We start from the raw sequence: 22,964 nt of genomic DNA on the forward strand, positions 1-22,964 counted from the left end.
GTGTGCAGGAAGTCCTGGATGTTGGTGGTTACTGGATCTTCCCTCTCCCACAAGGGGTTCATCCATGCCAGTGCTTCACCCTCCAGATGAGACATGACGAAGGCAACCTCAGCTTGGTCGGAAGCGAAGAGATGTGGGAGCAGTTTGAAGTGCAGCGAGCACTGGTTCAAGAACCCACGGCAGTTCTTGGGGTCCCCGGCAAATCGAGGCGGAGAGGCTAGTCTCAGTTGCGAGGTCGCAGAAGTAGTCCCTATGGAAGCCGTGGATGTGGCGGAAGTGGACAGGGACGTGGCTGTGGATTGCAGTGTGTTCAGGCGGGTGTCCACTGACGTCATGAAGGCCAACATACGGGATTGGGTCTCTCGCTGACGTACCAGCTCCTGCTGCAATCCGGCCAGTTGGGATGCTAGTGCTTCGGCGGGATCCATGGCCTGTTCGTTCTGTTAGGTCCGGGTGATGGTGGATCCTCTGGGCCGTGCACCAGACTCCCCCAGTGAGGCAACCTGGAGCTAACCCCTATACAGGGACTGTCCGGTCACCCCACCAGAGGGCCTAGGTACACGGTAGCCGGAGTACTAGCGGGACCGGGATAGCGTCCCTCAGGGAACGGGAAGAACGGAGTCTTTAGAACCACAGAGTTCTTGGAGACAATTAAGGGAGTCCGGTACGGGTGCTGGTTAGGAAGCTCAGACGGGATCCGGGTTAGCTGGATGTGACGGGGAGACAGCCGGGTGGAGCCGGGGATCACAGACAGGCACAGGCAGATATAACGGTGGTGGGATTCCCCGCTGACGGACACCGGAGGACCTCTAGGCAAACCCGGATTCAGGAGCCGGTTACGGAGGCAGAGCAGACTCTACGAAAGAGACAGAGTTAGCACAGGCAAGGCACATGGGGACCTGGACTCCTAGCTTGCAGAACTTGACGAACAGGCGACGCCCTCCAGGCAGGGAGCTCCTAATATACCTGACCCTGACTGATGTAATATCCTGTTTAGGGAGTGCAGGGCCTTTAAGAGGAAGTCAGTGACCGCGCGCGCACCCTAATGCACATGCGTGACGCCCGGGTGCCGGAGGCCAGAGCAGGGAGCGGTGCCGAGGAGGACGTGTGGCTGGAGGCAGGGGACCCGGGGACCGGAGCGGTGAGTGAGAAACGACGTCGGGACCCGGGGAGCGTGACAAATAATCTTTGTTTTCAGATCATTTAAGAGTTGTTTTGAGGAGCCCATGATGCCACACTTCATAGGAGATTCAAATAGGAGAACAACTTGCAAGTGGCCACCTTAAATACCTTTTCTCATGATTGGATACACCTGCCTATGAAGTTCAAAGCTCAATGAGGTTACAAAACCAATTTAGTGGTTTAGTAAGTCAGTAAAAAGTAGTTAGGAGTGTTCAAATGAAGAAATTGATAAGGGTGCCCATACTTTTGCACCGGTCAAATTTTGTTTAAATGCAGATTGTACATTTTCTGTTAGTACAATAAACCTCATTTCAATCCAGAAATATTACTGAGTCCATCAGTTATTAGATATATGAAACTGAAATAGCTGTTGCAAAAACCCAAATTGTTATAAAGAAAAAAGGTTAACATTAATAGGGGTGCCCAAACTATTTCATATGGCTGTATATATATATATATATATATTATATATATATATATATATATACATATATATACACACACACACGTACATATGCAGTATATAGTGTGTATATAAATAGATATACTTTATACTTGCCAGGTCCTGTTTGTTCAGATCCTAGGACAATCTTTGAGGGTCAGTCAATATGAGGAGGGCAACTTCTGACCAGACATTGCTGGGAGAGAGACGCAACAGGACTACAGAAGATCACGGGCGGACACCGAGAGAAGAGGGCCCCTGTGCAAGAATTGTCTATGGGCTCTTTTCAGTCTAATAACTCATCAAAATACACAATTCCACCCACTTTGGAGGCACAAATGTGCCCCCGTGTGGCTGTACTAATGATGTGTCCGCCCCTGCAGCGGATGTAGGTAACACTAATGTTCACCCTCCGCACAATGCATGTAGGGCCAACAGAAGCAAGGGGACCCCTTTGTGCATGGGGCGCTAGGTAACTGCCCAATTTCTTTCCCCTTTACACCGGCCCTGAGGAGAGCCTCCTTCTGGCTCTCATAGAGATGCATTAAGAGCGTGTGATGTACAGTTCGGTCCATATATATTAAGACAGAGACATTTTTCACATTTTTGTTCTGTACATTACCACAATGGATATTGAACAAAACAAATCAGATGCAGCTGAAATTAAGACTTTCAGCTTTAATTCGGTGGGTTGAACAAAATGATTGCATAAAAATGTAAGGAACCAAAGCATTTTTTATGCTCAATCCCTTCATTTCAGGGGCCCAAAAGTAAATGGACAAATTAAATATTTAGAAATAAAATGGTAATTTCTAATACTTGATTGAAAACTCTTTGTTGGCAATGACTGCCTGAAGTCTTAATCTCATGGACATCACCAGACGTTGTGTTTTCTCCTTTTTAATGCTCTCCAGGCCTTTACTGCAGCGGTTTTCAGTTCCTGTTTGTTTGTGGGCCTTTCTGTCTAAAGTTTAATCTATGTCTCGTATGTCTCTGAAAACCCCAGAATTCATCCGGCTGCTTCTGTCCTGTGTCACCTCATCAATAAACTCTAGGGATCCAGTGTCACTGGCAGCCATGCATGCCCAGCCATCACACTGAATCTGCCATGTGTTACAGATAATGTGGTATGCTTTGGATCATGAGCTGTAGCATGCCTTCACCATACTTTTTGCATTCCATCATTCTGGTAGAGGTTGATCTTGGTTTCATCTGGTCAAAGATTGTTCTTACAGAACTGTGCGGGGCTTTTAAGGTTTTTTTGTAAAGTTCAGTCTAACCTTTTTATTCTTGAGGCTTATGAGTGGCTTGTACCGTGCAGTGAACCCTCTGTATTTTTTCTCATGCAGTCTTCTCTTTATGGTAGATTTGGATATTGATATGACTACATCCTGGAAAGTGTTGTTCACGTGCTTGGGTGTTGTGAAGGTGTTTCTCTTTACCATGGTAATTATTCTGCCATCATCCACCACTCTTGTCTTCCATGGGCGTCCAGATCTTTTTGCATTGTTGAGGTCACCAGTGCTTGCTTTCTTTCTTTCTCAAGATGTACCAAACTGTAGCTTTAGCTGCTTTTAATATTGTAGCAATTTCTTGGATGTTTTTTTTCTGTTTTCGCAGATGAAGGATGGCTTGTTTCACCTTCATGGACAGCTCCTTTGACCACTTGTTTGCTTCTTAGCAAAAACGTCAAAATGCAAGCACCACACCGCAAGTCAACTCCAGGCTTTTTATATGCTTAATTAAGAATGAAATAACAAAGGAATTGCCCACACCTGCCCATAAAATAGCCTTTGAGTCAATTGTCCAATTACTTTCAGACCCTTTAAAACCAGGGTGGCACATGTAAAGGAGTTGAAACTCCTAAACCCTTCATCACATTTTTGCAGCTACTCTCAATTGAAAGCTAAAAGTCAGGACTTTATGTCCATGGCCATTATATAACTATAACTTGAATATGTTTTAGTAAACAAGTAAAAATAAATAAATTTGTGTCTGTGTCCAAATATACATGGACCTAACTGTACCTTCTGACGTCTGGCCAGTCAGAAGTTACAGCCACAAGATGGTCTAATTGGTTAAAGGTGAAGCCAACGTAAAGTGAGTATATGATGGGGCAGGAGGTTTAGCGTTAAAGCCCCACTCCAGCACTGAAAAAAAAACCCCGCTGCAGTGATGCTTTAATTTCCCTCATAGTGCTGCTGCAGGAAAAATCACCTCCTATTTCAAGGCTTTTCACAAGATAACAGCGACTCACCAAGACACTCAAGAATGAAACACTTTGTAGAAGAGCCGTTTGAAAATAAACTCATTGCAAAGTAGTGATTGTGCAGAATGGACAATCTCTTAAAAAGAGAAAATAATATGTTGTGAAAATCACACAGAGCAATTGTACAAATTACATTTTGTTTTCCTTTTGTTTCAGTTAAATGTTAATTAAAGCAAGCCTGTCTGGCTGTTTATTGTGGCTGATGGGTAACGTCCCAACTGCAGTCAAGCATTGTCTAAGTTATCAACATCTTCTAAAAGATCAAAACTGGATTGGAGATGTAACAACTTCTGAACAAGTACAGTATAAAAAACACATTTTTTTTCTTGTAGTATATATTGTTTTTTTGCCATAGGTTTGTTTCTTTATGTATCTGTATTTATGGAATATGTTTATCTACATGTGTGTATACATATATTATGTGTGCTTCTTAATAGCTGAGATACCTGAGAAATCTTTCCATTAGATAGTGTTTTAATAGTAAGGGGACATGAACCAGTGGGTGCAGGATTTTTAAATAGAGTACCCTTTAAAACAGGGCTCGGGAACCTTTTTGGCTGAGAGAGCCATGAACGCCCCATATTTTAAAATGTAATTCGATGAGACCCAAACTCACTGGGGGGGGAATGGCAGTGGTGGAGCGACTCAGAAGATCCCAGGAGGCATGGTAAGTGGTGCTGCTGGTGCGGAAGAGTGGGGTGTCATGGCTCAAGAGGGTCAGTGTGTGGAGGGCCGGTGATACTGCTGTGGGCTCATGGGGTGTCATGGCAGAGGGCACCATTGATCTGCCGGCATGCTGCTTTGAGTCTCCTGCAGTGGATGAGATCGACTTCAAGAAAATGGCCGCGTAGTATCTGCGCACGTGCTGCCTCCGCGGTCATTTTATTGAAGTCAATCTCGTCAACTGCGGGAGATTCAAAGCAGCCCACAGATCAATGGCGCCTGTCACCATGATACCCCATGAGCCCACAGTATCGCCAACCCTGTGCCACCACTGCTTCCCCGGTAAGCTATATGCAGTTTGTAAGATACACCCCCATTTTTCCCCCAGTTTTGGGGAAAAAAGTGTGTCTTATAAACCGGAAGATTTGTCTGTGAGCCAGATGCGGCCATCAAAAGAGCCACATCCTGAAAATAAAATCTTCTCTGATAGTAGCTTTAAAAGCTTGATTTTGGATAACCTACATTATAAACTCAACATTAAACTCAGTTTCTCTTTGTCCTATAAGGAATCAAATGGCCAGAAAGATAGGTAATTAATGGTTACACTTATGCTATTTTTCTTTTGTCATCGAGATTATAAGGATTAGCTGCACTTTTTTGGGGGTATAATTGACCTATAACAATAGTTTCCATAAATCACATACAGTACTTATTTTTTTGATCATGGCTGTTATACACGTAGGATATGGCAACCTAAAAGAAGCACTCCCATAAACGTTTTTATAATATTAACATATTGCAGTCATCATATTATATAGCACTATGTACCTACAATTGCTCATTTTTCCTTTTTACTCAGTTAATTCTTCTGTTTTCCATTAGGTCTATGACATCACATGACTAAAAACTGACTAACTGAATCCTTTACTAAGTGTTGTGTAGAAACAGGAAGTCCGTTTTCCCTGCATGAGTCATCACTGCAGAAGTCAATGGCAGGGAAGAAATGGAGAGACTGAGTCAGGAGTTGAAGAGGGGCATGACTTATGCAGAGAAAAGAGATTTCCTGGTTCTAAGCAGATCAGAGAATAGAGAAGAATTAACTGAGTAGATAGTCAAAATGAGCAATTGCAAGTATATAGGGCTATATAATATGATGAGAGCAAAATAATAAAAGGATAAAAACTTTGACGCACTGGCGGACACAGACAGAAAAGTGTCCCTGTGCAAAAGCAATATATGGGCCCCTTTAAGTCCAACAACTCATCAAAATGCACAATTCCACCTGTTGTGGAGGTAGAAATGAGCCCCCTTACCACCTGAGCCCCTAGTTATTTTCTTTTGATGCTGGGAATTGAGACGCATGAGTATCAGGGTGATTGGAATTAATGCCAAACTCAAAATATTAGAAGGCATACAGGAAGGAACAATGGACATTGTTAAATATTTGGGTATATTTTCTTATTAAATTTAATAAATGTTATTATTTATTTTATTAGGAGCCATGTACAAGTGGGTTTCCGAAATACGTCAAAATAGTTGAAGTTGGGCCAAGAGATGGTTTACAAAATGAAAAGGTAATATATACATTTAAAGAAAGCAATATGAAATGTAAAATAATGTAAATAATATTCATCCCATCCAGTCAATTATTTAGTGGATACATTTTTTACAGCAAGCAAGAAGCTGAATGGTTAGTTTTCTTCATTCGGAGGGGGTATTTTACTTAATGCTATTTTCAAACTGGTTTAATGTTTTTTACTTGATAAAGAGGATAATAAATGATGTGCTAATGATTTTCTCATTCATTTCTCATAGTGGATAGTAATTAGGACTTCCCTATAGCTGGCCATAGATATAAAGATTCTTCTAGGAGAGTAACTTAAACCTCTAGAGATCTAGGGCCCTAATGCAAAACATGTACAGTAACTACTACTATATATCTTTTAAGATATTCTTGTCCTATTAGTTATCAAACAACCCCTAAAGCAGCACTCAAGCATTTTTATTTTATTGCACCGCTGGCGTGGTGCTTGAAATCTTAAGGGTGCTTTACACCTGCGACATCGCTAACGATATATCGTCAGGGTCACGGTGTTTGTGACACACATCCGGCGTCGTTAGCGACATTGCAGTGTGTGACACCTCTGAGCGACCTAACACAATCGCAAAAGAGGTAAAAGTCGTTGGTATTGGAGAGGTCGCTCCAACACCAAAAATCGTTGACAGGTGAGTAGCGAGGTTGCTTGTCGTTCCTGCGGCAGCACACATCGCTATGTGCGACACCGCAGGAATGAGGAAACTCACCGTACCTGCGTTCCGCCAGCAATGAGGAAGGAAGGAGGTGGGCGGGATGTTTGGCCCGCTCATCTCCGCCCCTCCTCTGCTATTGGGCGGCCACTTAATGATGTCGTTATGACGCCGAATGAACCGCCCCTTAGAAAGGAGGCGGTTCGCCGGTCACAGCGACGTCGCTAGGCAGGAAAGTACGTGTGATGGGTGTAAGCGATGTTGTGCGCCACGGGCAGCAATTTGCCCATGTCGCACAACCGATGGGGGAGGGTATGCTTGCTAGCAATATCGGTACCAATATCGCAGCGTGTAAAGTACCCTTTAGTCCCCTGTCTTATACTCACCTGCCGCTGTCTTTATCTTTTTCCAGCACTGCTCCGGTCGGTCTTCTGTGAGTTATGACCTGCTGACTGCTCCAGTGCTTCATGGAGCACATGGTCACAATTCAATACAAGTCTATGACAGCCTCATTCTTGCTCTTATAGAGTTGCTTTTAGAGCCTATGACGTAACTTCTGATTCCGGCCAGTCAGAAGCTACGGCCACAAGATGGCACCGCAGGACCAGAGCGGCATCAGTGAAAGTTAAAGATGCCGGAAGGGAAATATATGACAGGGAACTTAGATTTAAACTTAGGCACTGGTAAAAAAAATTGCTGGAGTGGTGGTTTAAAGTTTCTTTGGGCACCATAGCCTATTAGTGATACACAGTAGACAATTTTTTTTACCTGACGTTTTAGATTTCCTTTGGCCAAAACTAGCACTTAAATAACTGTAAAAGTGGAAATGTTTAGATAATATGCTCCGGATACGTATTGTTTATCCAAGAAATATCTATTTCACAGCATATTTTTTACCAGTACATTTTAATTTTTGTTCTCTTTTATGGAAAATAATGAAGAAATTGAAAAAGTATTTGCCTTTAGCATTTGATAAAGGGTTATACCGATCTTCATAGTTGGACATTATCAGATTGTGCTTGTAAAAGCAAGCTTTTTTGCAATTTATTGCTTATTAAACATCCCAGCCATTTTGGAGATATTAGCACTTTTGTTTTCTCTTGTTTACAGCTCATTACCATGGAAACCAATAACTGCTGTCTAGCTTGTAAGCACTGTGGTGAAGGTGGCGAATATTAGGAGGTCACTTTGCGCTCCAGCGATCCTGATCTGTTTTAAAGCTGTGCTTACAAGCGCAATATAAAAGAGCTTATATCCCATGCACATGTTCTACTTTTTAGCTGAGGTGGTCGGTCTCCAAGGCAACAAGTTGCAAGCAAATGAAAATGATTAATATCGCAAGATGTGTTGAAAATTTTAATATGCAGTAAATTGCTAAATTGCTAGAATTTACAAGCACTCTCTGACAATATCAATTTATAAATATGGGAAAAACCCTTTAAGCACTGAAGGGACAATGCCAAAATAAGTATCTGACAAGGACAAAGGCAACAGTAGGGGACAAACTATTAAACATAATATATAAGACACAGTGTTTTACATTAATCATTATACAAAGTCTAGGATCTTCAATTAAGGTTGAGATTTCTTTTTTTACAAAGCAGAATAGCATTAAAATGTGACTTATATGAGTGCAGCCATTCCGATATGAATTTTTTAAGTACACCAGCCTCACCAGAACTATGATCGATTTAATTATATTTGGAGTTGGTATTTAGAAATCGGGTGACAGTTCTCCATTAAAGAGAACCGAAGGAAATGTTTTTAAATTTTCTTCATTTCACATCATAAACTTTACAGAGCACAAAGCTAGTTTTTTTCTTTGCTGCTTTTAAGGTTTTATATGGAGAAGTATAGACGCTACATGACAATGAAGTTTAATTACAGGAAGATGATTATCTGTATGAATGATGCAGAATAGAATATTGATAAGAAATATTTCCTTTTCAGACTTTTGTACCAACTGACATCAAAATTGAACTAATTAACCGGCTCTCGGAAGCAGGTCTACCGGTCATAGAAGTCACCAGTTTTGTCTCTTCCAAATGGGTTCCACAGGTGAGATGTTTGGGGATGGAACAAATGTCTGCACTGCTATTATGTAAGATTTATTAAGAAGGGAACTTATTAATAGAATATCCAGAGTTGTAATCAACTTTATATTATGGCAAGTGTGTTATTTACTTTGATAACTTTCTTTTTAGTTTCTATGAAGATCAAGCAGGTAAATGAATTCAATTGCTTTCTTCCAGCATTGTTGACTATTCACATTTGGCCTACAAAGGAGCTGAAAAAAGCCCCAACTATTTAAGCTGGATGAAATCTGCTGGATGAAATCTGCCAGCTATAGCTCTGTGTTGGTCTGTGAGGCGTGCTGTCTCAGGTTCTCTGCTGAAAATTGTGCTATTTGTGTGTTGTAGTTTTGGAAGTTTACCCCTGTTGTTTTGTAGTTTCCTTACTTCTCTTGCGTTTCCTCCTGTATCTCTTATTGTCTTTACTTATGTGTGTGCAGAATTTTGTTTTTTCATTTCCTGTCTATATCTGTTATTCTTATTACATTCCTCTGCCTTTCCTCACTAGGGGCAGGTTGACAGGGAATCAGATCAGGACTGGTCAGGAGCAGAGCCAGGAAGGAGACTCAGGCATCCCCCCATTAAGGGTATCTCTTAGAATAGGATAGATTAGGGAACTCTAGCTTGAGGCAAAGCTTAGGCGCCCCAGTTTTTGCTATCCCAGAGTCATCATGACACTTTCTTAAAGATGGCCTCACATTAACTTTTTTCCTCCTAAACCTGTGAAGATGTTAGTGTACAGTCAGCTTTTTAATATACTAACCTGTCACCTATCTCCATATCACACCATGTTCTGTGTGACCCACAAGTGACTTTTATGTATCGCCCTGCTGTTGGTCGGGCTGCTCAGTTCCGGGATCGTGGTGGCTCGAGAGGGCCTGGACCGGGGTTGGCGGAAACTTTGATCTTTAAAATGGGGGGTATTTACAGGGGATAAGTCCGTGACACCACCTGTGGGTTGCGGTAATGGGAGTACCGCCGTTGCTGTAAGGAGTACCTGGGCAGATGGAGTTAAGCAGCCTGATGTTAGTCCCTCCAAAGGTAGGGATGGCCCCAGGCTCAGGGGTGTTGGTGTTTATTCGGGAGCGCGGGGTGCAGGGGAGCAGGGTACTCACTGTGGATGATCGTGGTGCAGGATGAGGATTTTAAAGTAGACACTCACGCTGCAAGTAAACCAAGAACTCTGTGTGCCACAGTTGCTACGGGGGAGCCCGTTTAGGTGTTCGCTCCCACCTGTGTCACTTGACGGTCCGGAGCCCACCTCCATGCACAATGTAGTTGTCTGTCTGTGGCCCCTCGGCATGAAGCTGTTAGGGCCCCGCTACCCTTGTGAGGTGTAGCTGTGCTCTTGGGAGCTGGCACTTGGGACTTTAGTGGGCTTCTTCTGGCTGGAAAACCCTGTCCCCTGCGTTGTGCTGATGCCCCCAATCTCTGAGCTCTGTGGAAAGGTCCCTGAAAGTCTCCTTTTTCTACAGATTAATTGCCAGGATGTTGAATTGGCTCCTGACCTAGAGTCCTGTACCCCGTCGTGCTCGGTACGGTTTCTTTTGGGCTTGCTGGTGCCAACAGTCCACCTAGACTATGTCCGTTGAACCCTTTCCAATGTCATTGCCACCGATCCCTGACTCCTCTGGTCCCGGACCACTGTCTGCAACCCAACCTCAGTCTAGCTCCGCGGGAGCTCACTCTCCCCAGCTCCTCACTCTTTGAGGGCTCTCACTCAACTCTCTTCTTCTCTGTACTCTACTGAACTCAAACTCAAACTCAAAAGTGACTCTCTTCCCTCCCACCAGTCTGCCTGATCCCTAGGTGGGTGGCCCTTTTCCAGCTAGACCAACCCACTGGTGTGTCTGACAGGTCATGATGTGAGGTGTTGATTGGGATTTGTGGTGCTGTTGGTAGTGACATCGGTTTCTTATGAACCTGGAACCATTAGGGGCTAGGCTCTGCGCCCTGGTTAAGGATGCAGTACCCTATGGCACCCTGATGTACTCAGGGGTGCCACATTTACAGTGTAAGTCTATGGAGTATCAGAACAAGACTCCAAAGACTTACACTTGAAAAGAGATCTTCGACTCCCAAAGACCGCATTGTGATCCGACGAGTCTGAATTACGTCAGTCAGAAGATGAATGGAATGAAGTTGGGGATTAATCGCCCTGTCTGAGCGTCAACAAAAGTCACCAGAATTAAACAGGGCTGATATATATTCAGCTCCAGTGGCGTTTAGATGTAAATAGCGAACAACACTGGAACAGAAGGGTTTTGCTCACTGTGTTGCCATTGAATCAATCTTCAGCTATGGCTTCTGCACAGGGAACAGTCACACTTTTTCCGGCTCTGTTCACCAATTACTTTGGATGACTCAAGAGCTACAAATAGCTGATTAGTGGTGGTGCTGTGAGTCAGACCTCCACCGATCTTATATTGATGAGCTCTCTATTCTGAGGATTCTGTAGATCATTATTATAAGATCAGACAATCTCTTCTGCTTATTATCTAAATTTGTCCAAAGTTCTGGGGTGACTACGTTTGTAAAATATCTCTATAATTATCAAAACTACTTTTCTGCAAGAGAATCTGCATCGAGGTAAATGATAAAATTGCCAATTGCCACACTAGGGAAAACTATTCATATGAATTTATTAAGCTCTTATTATACATATTAAATAGTTGACTAAACTTCCTAAATTTGCCTCTTTGTGAGAGCTTCAGGTGATAAATAGGTGATGCATAATTTTACATGAGAATAATGCAGTTCAGGCCTCTATTGTAGCACCCATTCCCTCTGTTATTGTTATGATTACTGGGCTCCTCTTTATGTTGCTTTTTTTGTATATGATTACTGGGCTGCACCAAATCTTTTTTGCAGGCGATGCGGGGTGTAACACTGGGGTGTGTGAACCCAATGTGTCACAGGCCAGGTTACCATTTAGGGGGATAACTAAGTAACTATCGAGTATTGACTCTGATGGTGAGGCTGGTCTTTGCCACAGGTAATCACTAGGTACCACTTCAGAACAGTCCTCAGGACTGCAGCAGCTGACTGGAGGGTCGGAGACAAGGTTGTGAGGTACAAGCGGACAAAAGCAAATTACGTCAGATTATAGAAGGTCAGGGCAGGCAGCACAAGATCAATATATGTCGCCGAGCTCTGGAGCAGGCAAGCCTGGTCAGAAAACCAGATAAATTATACAGAAAGCACCTATCTGGAATCTAGGCAGAAATTGATCTAGAACCTAGATCAGGAGTAGTGGGAGGAGCTGTCTAATAAACCCCCTGCTGCTTAGGAATAGGCTAATGAATCTAAAGTCTTCAGGACACATAAGGGTTAAATTCCTGCAGTATCTGTCCGTGCCTCACTATTGCCAGGTGGAAACACACCAGCAGCAGGAGGATGCCGCAATGTTAGAAAAGCTATAGGAGGAAGCTCAGAGAGATAATCTGAAGCTAGGGAGAGCAGTGAGGTGATCACAGTGAGCAGGGTGGCGCTTACCATCTGTGCAAATCACCGGTATGCCACAGTTCAGCAATGTTGCTGTCATGTTTAATTCCCGGGACTTTTGCTGCTGTTCAGTCAGTTAACTGGGGTTACTTTCAGTTATATTGCTGTTGAGATTACTCCTTTTTCTGAGCTCTGGGCTGGACTGTCTTCTGCTTAAACCCCTGATCTCTGACTCCCACTGTCAAGTGCTCTTTTTCTGGTCCACTCCTCATTGTTATTGCTCTTGTTGTGCTATTACATTCATTCCATTTTCTGACTTTGTTTTTTGACCACCTGCTTGCTTAGCGATTTTGTCCTTGACTAGACATCTTGCTACCAATCCAGCGTTCCAACTCTTCTTCCTACCAGATTATTGCTTTGTGGCCCCAACCTAGCTGTCCTCGTATAAATTCAAATACCTGTGCAGGGATTAAGAGGTGAAGGCAATTGCAATCACTAGGATCTTTTAGAGAGTGGGTTGCACTTTATCTGTCCATCGAAGACGTGATTCCATCACACCTATGTATTATGACATTTTTTAAGTAATGTCCATTCATCTCATTGTCATCTAGAAAATGTTTCCTGTAAAATATTTACTGTTTTTCACATTTGTTGAGTCCTCACTTTCAACTTTCATTTTTCTTTTTATATTACCTTAATAGCTGCAGACTTGTCTACTAAAAAACAAATCTATCTGTAAATGAGGAAATAGGGTAGAATATACATATCTGCAAAGAGAAAAATATATTCTAAGAGATGGAAACCTGAAGCCTCCAAGGTGAAAGGTTTAATGTCACAGACAATAAGCTTTTGAATTGATTTCAAATTAAAGTTCTTGGTTTATTGAACACCTAGCTAGAGGGGGAGTGAGAGGTTAACCTTGAGGTCAGGGAAAAGATAACATCCAACTCAGATAACACATTACTTTCTCAATGACAAACATGCCCTTGGGTTTGGGAAGAGAGGATCTCTGCCCTGAAAAGAAAACCAGCACACTTGCTATTTAGAAGCTTGAGCTTTCTTACAATATATAACATATTATATTAAACTTGTATAAATATACACCAGCCCTTCATAATATACAGTAAAATAGTTTAGATTTATATAAAACTAGTTGTAGTACCCGGGTGTTGCCCAGGATAATGTCTGTCTCTCTGTCTCCCTGTCTCCCTCCCAGTCTCTCCCAGTCTCTGTCTGTTTGTGTCTGTCTATGTCTCTTTGTGTCTCTCTTTTTCTCTGTCTTTCTGTCTGTCTGTTTCTGTCTGTCTCTTTCTGTGTGTCTCTGTGTGTCTGTCTCTGTGTGTCTGTCTCTGTCTCTTTCCCTGTCTTTCTGTGTGTCTGTGTGTTTGTCTCTATCCATGTGTGCCTCTGTCTCTATCCATGTCTGTCTGTCTGTGTTTGTCTCTTGGTCTGTCTGTGTCTATCTCTCTGTCTGTCTCTGCAACAGTCTTTCTGTCTCTATCTCTGTGTCTGTCTTTCTGTCTCTCGCTCTCTGTGTCTGTGTCTCTCTATCTCTGTGTCTGTCTGTCTCCCTCTATCTCTGTGTCTGTCAGTCTGTTTCCCTGTCTGTCTTTTTCTCTGGCTGTCTCTTTCCCCGGCTGTCTCTTTCCTCATCTGTCTCTTTCCCCATTTGTCTCACTCCAGGTGTGTATCTTTCCAGGTCTGTCTCTTTCCAGGTCTGTCTCTTTACCCGTCTGTCTCTTTCCTCATCTGTCTCTTTCCCCATCTGTCTCTTTCCCCGTTTGTCTCTTTCCCTGTCTGTCTCATTGAAGGTCTGTCTCGTTCGAGGTCTGTCTCGTTCCAGGTTTTTCTCTTTCCCCATCTGTCTCTTTCCCCGTTTGTCTCTTTCCCTGTCTGTCTCATTGAAGGTCTGTCTCGTTCGAGGTCTGTCTCGTTCCAGGTTTTTCTCTTTCCCCATCTGTCTCTTTCCCCGTTTGTCTCTTTCCCTGTCTGTCTCATTGGAGGTCTGTCTCGTTCGAGGTCTGTCTCGTTCCAGGTTTTTCTCTTTCCCCATCTGTCTTTCCCTGTCTGCCTCTTTCCCCATCTGTATCTTTCCTTGTCTCTTTCCCTGTCTATTTCCCTGTTTTTGTGTCTTTCCCTGTCTGTCTATTTCCCTGTCTCTTTCCCCTTCTCTGTCTCTTTCCCTGTCTGTCTGTCTCTTTCTCTGTGTGTCTCTGTTTGTCTCTTTCCCTGTCTGTCTGTGCCTGTCTCTTTCACTGTCTGTATGGAGCCCAGCCCAGGTCTGCATTACCTTCAGGGACTCCACGTGGAGGGACAGTCTGGTCACAGGTAAGTTGTCTTCTTAGGATTCGTGACACCACTCTCGGTATTGCGGTCAGGGGGACCGCCACTGCAGATTAGGGGACGCCTGGGGCTGATGTTGAATGCAGCTAGATGTGGTGGCCTCCCGAGAGTGAGGCTAGCCCCAGGGCCCAGTGTGGATGTGTGGAACCACAGGTCGCAGAATCACTCACATGCACAACCAGAGTGTCTTTCAGGTCAGGTGGCAGGGTGAGTAACCCGGGCGTAGCTGTGATGAACCAGGCAGGAACCAGGAATTCCTTCAGGCTGACTTGTGAGGGTGACTACCGACTCGCCTTCCTAGCCCTTGTGTTTTTGGGGTGACCCCGACTTGTAGTCCTGCTGGGGTTGCCCAGGGAAGTTGCTGCTGCCTGTTCTCCCCTTTTTCGGCCCGTCTGCTTGTAGCCTGGACCAGGTCACTCCGGCTGCTTGCCTCTTGTGAGCTATGGGCCCTCTCTTTGCTATGTGGCTGTGGACTCTGTGGTGTTTGGTGGAGGGTATGAAGTACCCCCACCTGCAGGTTGAGGAGGCCAACTTAATGGGCCCCTGCTCTGGGAACCTGTAACCCGTGCGGGCGTTGTACCTCCCTGGCAGTCCCAATACTCAGCCACCGCTCTGCACTCTAGCCTTGGGTGGTTTTTGGGTGGCACTACCAAGTGACCGAACTCCCCTGTCAGTAGCCACTGCACGTGTGTTGTCTGACTAGTGGGTCCTGCACGTCTGCTCTTTGCGCTCTCCACTTCAGACTGACTCACTACTTCCTCCCTTCTGTGCCTGCCTATGCAACCTAGCAACCAGGCTCTCTACCACACCCCTTTAGTGAAGATGGAGGCCACGCCCCCTCCTGGATTCCCCATGGGTCCCTCCAAAGGTCCATGTGGGAGACTTGATTACTATGCGCCTGTGTAACCACACCTCGGTCAGCCTTCTGGATTACCTGTTTTGTACTTCCCCCAGCATGGGTGCAGTACTCAGTGGTGCCTGACCAGGTCAGGGGCACCACATTCCCCCTTAGTTATGAACAGCACGTCCTCGGGCTGCAAGACAAACATTTTAAATGCATAAAAGAGGTAAAACATTTAAAAGCATCATAAAACGCTATAAAACCACCAGGTACCATACATCACCACCCTCTGAAGATGACGCGCTGGCCATTACGATACCGCGCATGTAAGTAACCTGGGAGCCCGCAGTTCAGAAGAGCCCCACGAGTAGAGCACGGCGCCGTGCCAGAGCAAAACAGACATCAATGCAGCAGTCCCCAGATCGGCACAGACAAGATGTTACAGCACGGGACTTAGAAGATAAGCAGTTGTTAAGAAAAACCCGCCACCAGGAAAGAGGACCACTTTGCCGTGTTGTAGTGGAAGAGTTTAGCCTTAGATCCGTATACTGCTTCATAGTTGCACCAGGTGTCAAAGAAGGCATATTTGTGAGTCGGCGAGATGTTAGATCACACCTGCCCCGCGTCCACGAGATTATGGGCGGGCACTTGCGATGCAATCACAGCGCCGCCCATAGTCTCGTGCTTGTGACACACGTCACCAGCGATCATGGCGTGGGCGGCACCTCGGGCGCAGTGGGCGGCGTCCTGATGGATGAAATGGAGCGTGGGGGGACGGCGTCAATGTGCTGGAGGAACAGCAACGGTCACCAGAGAGCCCGCCCCCATGAACGATTTACAAAATTTACATAGCAAAAGGTACAAGTTTATAAAGTATTTAATTTGGTATAAAAGGGGCGATAAAAAGTACAGGAACATTGCTAGAATGCAGCCCAGGAGCTGCAGAGGGGGAAACGTTTAGGTTTAAAGCAAAATTTCTGATGACAGGTTCCCTTTAAGAACAGCTTATCTTCTAAGTCCCGTGCTGTAACATCTTGTCTGTGCTGATCTGGGGACTGCTGCATTGATGTCTGTTTTGCTCTGGCGCGGCGCCGTGCTCTGCTCGTGGGGCTCTTCTGGACTGCGGGCTCCAAGGTTGCTTACATGCGCGGCATCGTAATGGCCAGCGCGTCATCTTCAGAGGGTGTCTGGCTCTCCTCATCCCAGTGGGAGTAGGGTAGCATTTCTGGCCCTGGGCCCCCCTCAATCACGCATGGTGCTGCGTCCTCCTTTGATGGGGTCGATTCCTCAGCCTCCTGGTCTCCCCTCCCCGTTAGTTCTTCTGAGCACTCCTCTGATGGCAGCGCTGGGGACAAAACTTCCCTCTTCTGAACAGGGCAGCGGGCCTTCAGCCGTGGGAGTCACTGAGGACACTCTGGGTGAGTGCCTGGGGACTAGGTACGTGTCCACCAGGTCTTTAGGGTAGCGGGCACTCAGCTCCTTCTTTAACTTCAGGAACATGGGGTCTTCTCCTAGCGAGGACGCAGGACATGGTTCCTTAGGCGGTGGCTGGGGTGCGGTGGTCGCTTTTGCCTTGTAGGCTGGAGTAGATGGCCTTGCGGCCTGGTCTTGGCGGGCCGAGCCTGGCGTTGCGGCGGCCTGGTCTTGGCGGGCCGGGCGTCATCCCACCCGGCGTCTCTGCAGGGACCGTGGATTTCGCAGCGTGGGCCGTGGCGGGCTTCACCTCCGGGGTCGCAGCAGAGATCTTCGCAGGTTGAGCAGGCCAACTGAATGGGACCCTGCTCTGGGAACCTGTAACCCGTGCGGGCCTGGTACCTCCCTGGCAGTCCCCGTACTCAGCCACCGCTCTGCACTGTAGCCTCAGGTGGTTTTTGGGTGGCACTACTAAGTGACCGATCTCCCCTGTCAGTAGCCACTGCATGTGTGTTGTCTGACTAGTGGGTCCTGCACGTCTGCTCACTGCACTTTCCACTTCAGACTGACTCACTACTTCCTCCCTTCTGTGCCTGCCTATGCAACCTAGCATCCAGGCTCTCTACCACACCCCTTTAGTGGAGATGGAGGCAACGCCCCCTCCTGGATTCCCCATGGGTCCCTTCAAAGGTCCATGTGGGAGACCTGATTACTACGCGCCTGTGTAACCACACCTCGGTCAGCCTTCTGGATTACCTGTTTTGTACATCCCCCAGCATGGGTGCAGTACTCAGTGGTGCCTGACCAGGTCAGGGGCGCCACATTCCCCCTTAGTTATCAACAGCACGTCCCCGGGCTGCAAGACAAACATTTTAAATGCATAAAAGAGGTAAAACATTTAAAAGCATCATAAAACGCTATAAAACCACCAGGTACCATACATCACCACTCTCCACCCACAAGTCCGTTACCCACCCAAAACCCTCTCAGTAGGCAGGTCACCGGTCCTTTTAGCAACCAGGTCTGGGCCATCTATTTCCCCAGACCTTTCCTCCAATCTTCCTCTCCCGTCGAGCCACGCCTTTGGCCACTTCTGGTAGGATGTAGAGGCAGCTTTCTTGGTCTGGTGGTTAACAGGGTATACCCTGCCTTGTGGAGCCGCGCCTTCGGCCTCTTCTGGCAGGAATGTAGAGACGGCCTTCACAGTTGATTCAGACAGGGTACCCTTTGTGGTGGAGAGCCAGTCCCCATAAACAGGCGTGCTCCCTTGTCACAGGCGAGCCAGGCCCATAAACAGGCATAGCCAGGTGGTTGTACCTCTGGGGTAACTATTTACATTGCGAGAGTTTGTGGCTATAGCCAGTTCATAGCCTGATGGTCCATAAGAGTGCACAAACCAGGTGCAAAAGTATACTTAGTAAACAGGGTTCTCTTAGTTCATGTGGGCACATTACTTGAAATTTTCTGTAAACGTTGCAAACTTGAATTTGTAACTTGCTGTACTTTACTTTTCTTTAGTCCTCCTTCTTACCAGGGCTTGGGCCTGTAGGGCTGTGGCACCTGTCTTTCTGTGTCTCTTTCGTCGTCATCTGTGGTATCTTCCATTGGTTCTTTGTCTTTGTCCTCTATTTCTTTATTTTGTTCTGTTTCTTCTGTTCTTTTGTCTTGTGGTATTAACCTTGGGGTATCCTGAGTGGAGACAGCAGATTTGCTGGAAGGATTCCTGGGGCATGGCACTACGTCCAGTGCATACCAGCCGCGTTCACCTTGGTGCTTGGTAAACTCGACCAGGTGTCCCATATGTAAGTCTCTACCAGGGTGTCCTCGGGGCAGGTGTGATCTAACATCTCGCCGACTCACAAATATGCCTTCTTTGACACCTGGTGCAACTATGAAGCAGTATACGGATCTAAGGCTAAACTCTTCTACTACACCACGACAAAGTGGTCCTCTTTCCTGGTGGCGGGTTTTTCTTAAGAACTGCTTATCTTCTAAGTCCCGTGCTGAAACATCTTGTCTGTGCCGATCTGGGGACTGCTGCATTGATGTCTGTTTTGCTCTGGCGTGGCGCCGTGCTCTGCTCGTGGGGCTCTTCTGGACTGTGGGCTCCCAGGTTACTTACATGCGCGGTATCGTAATGGCCAGCGCGTCATCTTCAGAGGGTGTCGGGCTCTCCTCATCCCAGCGGGAGTAGGGTAGCATTTCTGGCCCTGGGCCCCCCTCAATCACGCATGGTGCTGCATCCTCCTCTGATGGGGTCGATACCTCAGCCTCCTGGCCTCCCCACCCCATTAGTTCTTCTGAGCACTCCTCTGATGCAGCGCTGGGGACAAACTTCCCTCCTCTGAACAGGGCAGCGGGCCTTCAGCCGTGGGAGTCACTGGGGACACTATGGGTGAGCGTCTGGGGACTAGGTACGTGTCCACCAGGTCTTTAGGGTAGCGGGCACTCAGCTCCTTCTTTAACTTCAGGAACATGGGGTCTTCTCCTAGCAAGGATGCAGGACATGGTTCCTTAGGCGGTGGCTGGAGTGCGGTGGTCACTTTTGCCTTGTAGGCTGGAGTAGATGGCCTTGCGGCCTAGTCTTGGTGGGCCGAGCCTAGCGTGGCTGCGGCCTGGTCTTGGTGGGCCGAGCCTGGCATGGCGGCGGCCTGGTCTTGCCGGGCCGGGCGTCATCCCACCCGGCGTCTCTGCAGGGACCGCAGATTTCGCAGCGTGGGCCGTGGCGGGCTTTGACTCCGGCGTCGCAGCAGAGATCTTCGCAGGTGTGGCAGAGGGGCGTGCCACGGGCATCGCAGCGGCCTCACATAGGGACAGTGGTGGCAGGGTCGGTACTCTCACGAGGGCAGGGGCGACACTGAACTCACTCATTGACAGCATCATCGGAGTCTGGGTGGTCGCCACTCGGTGTGGCACTTGTCGCGCGGTCCACCTCTCGTAGGCCCGTACTGCTGTAGCCATCTCCCGGAGCTCCGTGCGTCCTTCCCTGAGCTGCTGTACGATTCTGGCCTTCAGCCGTTCGCAGAACTGGGCAAGCTCCCAGTCCCACCAGGCAGCGGAGCCTGGCTCTGGATCCTGGTATGCAGACGCCATTTCCTCTGCTCTCAGCGTCGCCTCTGCACAGCCTGTCACCTCTTGCAGCTCTCTCTGCCTCTGCTCAGTTTCGTTTTCTTCTGCAGACCGATAGCTTGCCGCCGTCCAGGGACAGATCTCATCCCCTCTTGCAAGGTCAGAACGCTGCAGGGGTTCTTTGGGTAGCCACGCCTCTTCGTGGGCGGTAACTTCTTCCAGCGCGGGCTTCTGTTGTTCTTTGGCATGCTTTTCATGGTGGCAATATGGCGGCGCTTCAAACTTTTTAAGCGGACCGCCCAGGCAAATAGTCACCTGTCTTAACAGGTCTAGTCCTTATCCTGTTCGTGATACCAGGATATGGAGCCCAGCCCAGGTCTGCATTACCTTCAGGGACTCCACGTGGAGGGACAGTCTGGTCACAGGTAGGTTGTCTTCTTAGGATTTGTGATGCCACTCTCGGTATTGCGGTCAGGAGGACCGCCACTGCAGATTAGGGGATGCCTGGGGCTGATGTTGAATGCAACTAGATGTGGTGGCCTCCCAAAAGTGAGGCTAGCCCCAGGGCCCAGTGTGGATGTGTGCAACCACAGGTCGCAGAATGACTCACACGCACAACCAGAGTGTCTTTCAGGGTTATTACTCACGTCAGGTGGCAGGGTGAGTAACCTGGACGTAGCTGTGATGAACCAGGCAGGAACCAGGAATTCCTTCAGGCTGACTTGTGAGGGTGACTACCGACTCGCCTTCCTAGCCCTTGTGTTTTTGGGGTGACCCCGACTTGTAGTCCTGCTGGGGTCGCCCAGGGAAGTTGCTGCTGCCTGTTCTCCCCTTTTTCGGCCCGTCTGCTTGTAGCCTGGACCAGGTCACTCCGGCTGCTTGCCTCTTGTGAGCTATGGGCCTATGGGCCCTCTCTTTGCTACATGGCTGAGAACTCTGTGGTGTTTGGTGGAGGGTATGAAGTACCCCCACCTGCAGGTTGAGCAGGCCAACTGAATGGGCCCCTGCTCTGGGAACCTGTAACCCGTGCGGGCGTGGTACCTCCCTGGCAGTCCCCATACTCAGCCACCGCTCTGCACTGTAGCCTCGGGTGTTTTTTGGGTGGCACTACTAAGTGACCGATCTCCCCTGTCAGTAGCCACTGCACGTGCATTGTCTGACTAGTGGGTCCTGCATGTCTGCTCACTGCACTTTCCACTTCAGACTGACTCACTACTTCCTCCCCTCTGTGCATGCCTATGCAACCTAGCAACCAGGCTCTCTACCACACCCCTTGAGCGGAGATGGAGGCCACGCCCCCTCCAAGATTCCCCAGGGGTCCCTTCAAAGGTCCATGTGTGAGACCTGATTACTATGTGCCTGTGTAACCACACCTCGGTCAGCCTTCTGGATTACCTGTTTTGTACTGTCCCCAGCATGGGTGCAGTACTCAGTGGTGCCTGACCAGGTCAGGGGCGCCACATTTGTATCTGTCTGCCTCTGTCTCTTTGACTGTCTGTCTCTCTCTTTCTCTTTCCCTCTCTGTCTCTGTCTGTCTCTTTCCCTGTCTGTGCCTGTCTGTCTGTGTCTGTCTGCCTCTGTCTGTCTCTTTGATTGTCTGTCTCTCTCTATATCTCTTTTTCTGTCTGACTCTATCTGTATTTTTCACTGTCTGTCTTTCTCTGTCTCTTTCCCTGTCTGCCTCTTACTCTGTCTGTGCCTGTCTGTATCTTTCTGTCTCTCTCTATCCATCTCCCCACCAACATCTTATTGGCTCACACATAAGCTTCTTATACTGTGAATGTCCTTTTTTGCTATAGCAACCAATCACAGCTGCTGTCAATAACCTTTAGCACGCAGCTCCATTGTCTTTAATGGAGGCAGGTTTTTTGGAGAGTAACTGTAAAGCGCGGGGTTAAATGTTCCCATCAAAACATAGTCTATGATGTTCCCTGAGTCACATGGGGCATCTGTGCAAAGTTTCGTGATTGTAAATGCGACGGTGCAAATTCCTTTAGCGGACATACATACACACACACACACACACACACACACACACACACACGGGAATCTGTCACCAGGTTTTGCCACCTAATTTGAAAATTGCATGATGTGGAGACACGAGTCCCTGTTTCCAATGAAGTTTCACTCACTAAGCTGCTTCCTGTAATTTTGATAACATGAAAGTTTTATCAGCAGCTGATTATCACTTGAGTATTAGTAAATTTGCTGCCATATCCATATTCATCAGCTCCATATAACCCCTTTCTCACCACTGATTGTCAGCTTTTTGCTTAAGGCCCCTTTACACACTGCAACATTGCTAACGACATCGCTGTAACGTCACTGGTTTTGTGACGTAATAGCGATCTCCCCAGCGACATTGCAGTGTGTGAAATGCATCAGCATCCTGGCCCCTGCTGGGAGGTTGCTGATCGCTACAAATCTTTTAGGACCAATTTTTGGTCCTTTGTTTCCCGCTGAACAGCATGCATCAGTGTGTTTGACACCGTTACAACGACTTCGTTAGCGACTTCCCTTTCAAATAGCTGCTTTAACACGTCCCCAATGACCAGCTAGGTCGTTCTACAGGTCCGCATCGCTCCTGCGTTGTTGGCCAGGTCTGCCTGTTTGACAGCTCACCAGCAACTCACCAGAGACTTTGTAGCGGTCCCGGCCAGGGTGGGATCGCTGGTGGGATCGCTAGAAATTCTCAGTGTGTAAAGGGGCCTTTATGTACAGTGTGCAGATAATGCTGTCAATCAGTGATGTGAGTGGGGTTATTTAGAGCTCAGCATTCAGAGAACTGGTAGATCTGCAGCAGATGAAACAGGGGTGTTATCAAAGTGACAGCAAACAGTCCCTAATTAATACATTTCTTGACTTAGGGTCTCTACCCCTATATGATGCTGATTTTAGATGGGAGTGCAAAAGCCTTGTGTAAGTTTCCCATTTAAAAGATGTGTGTCATACATTTAGGGATCACTCATTTAGGGTCTA

General features: G+C 47.0%; 1 protein-coding gene across 2 annotated transcripts in view; it reads left to right on the forward strand.

Moving 5' to 3' along the window:
* HMGCLL1 (3-hydroxy-3-methylglutaryl-CoA lyase like 1) overlaps positions 1-22,964 on the forward strand; it is a 199,066-nt gene that overhangs the window by 31,124 nt on the left and 144,978 nt on the right. For both annotated transcript variants that reach the window (XM_075340297.1, XM_075340298.1), the window contains exons 2-4: positions 4,050-4,191; positions 6,053-6,130; positions 8,754-8,861. In XM_075340297.1, the coding sequence (XP_075196412.1) occupies positions 4,054-4,191; positions 6,053-6,130; positions 8,754-8,861 (324 nt within the window). In that variant the 5' untranslated portion in view covers positions 4,050-4,053. The remainder of the gene's footprint in view (positions 1-4,049; positions 4,192-6,052; positions 6,131-8,753; positions 8,862-22,964) is intronic.

Source organism: Anomaloglossus baeobatrachus, chromosome 3 (assembly GCF_048569485.1).
Source record: "Anomaloglossus baeobatrachus isolate aAnoBae1 chromosome 3, aAnoBae1.hap1, whole genome shotgun sequence".
Classification (NCBI taxonomy): Eukaryota; Metazoa; Chordata; class Amphibia; order Anura; family Aromobatidae; genus Anomaloglossus; species Anomaloglossus baeobatrachus.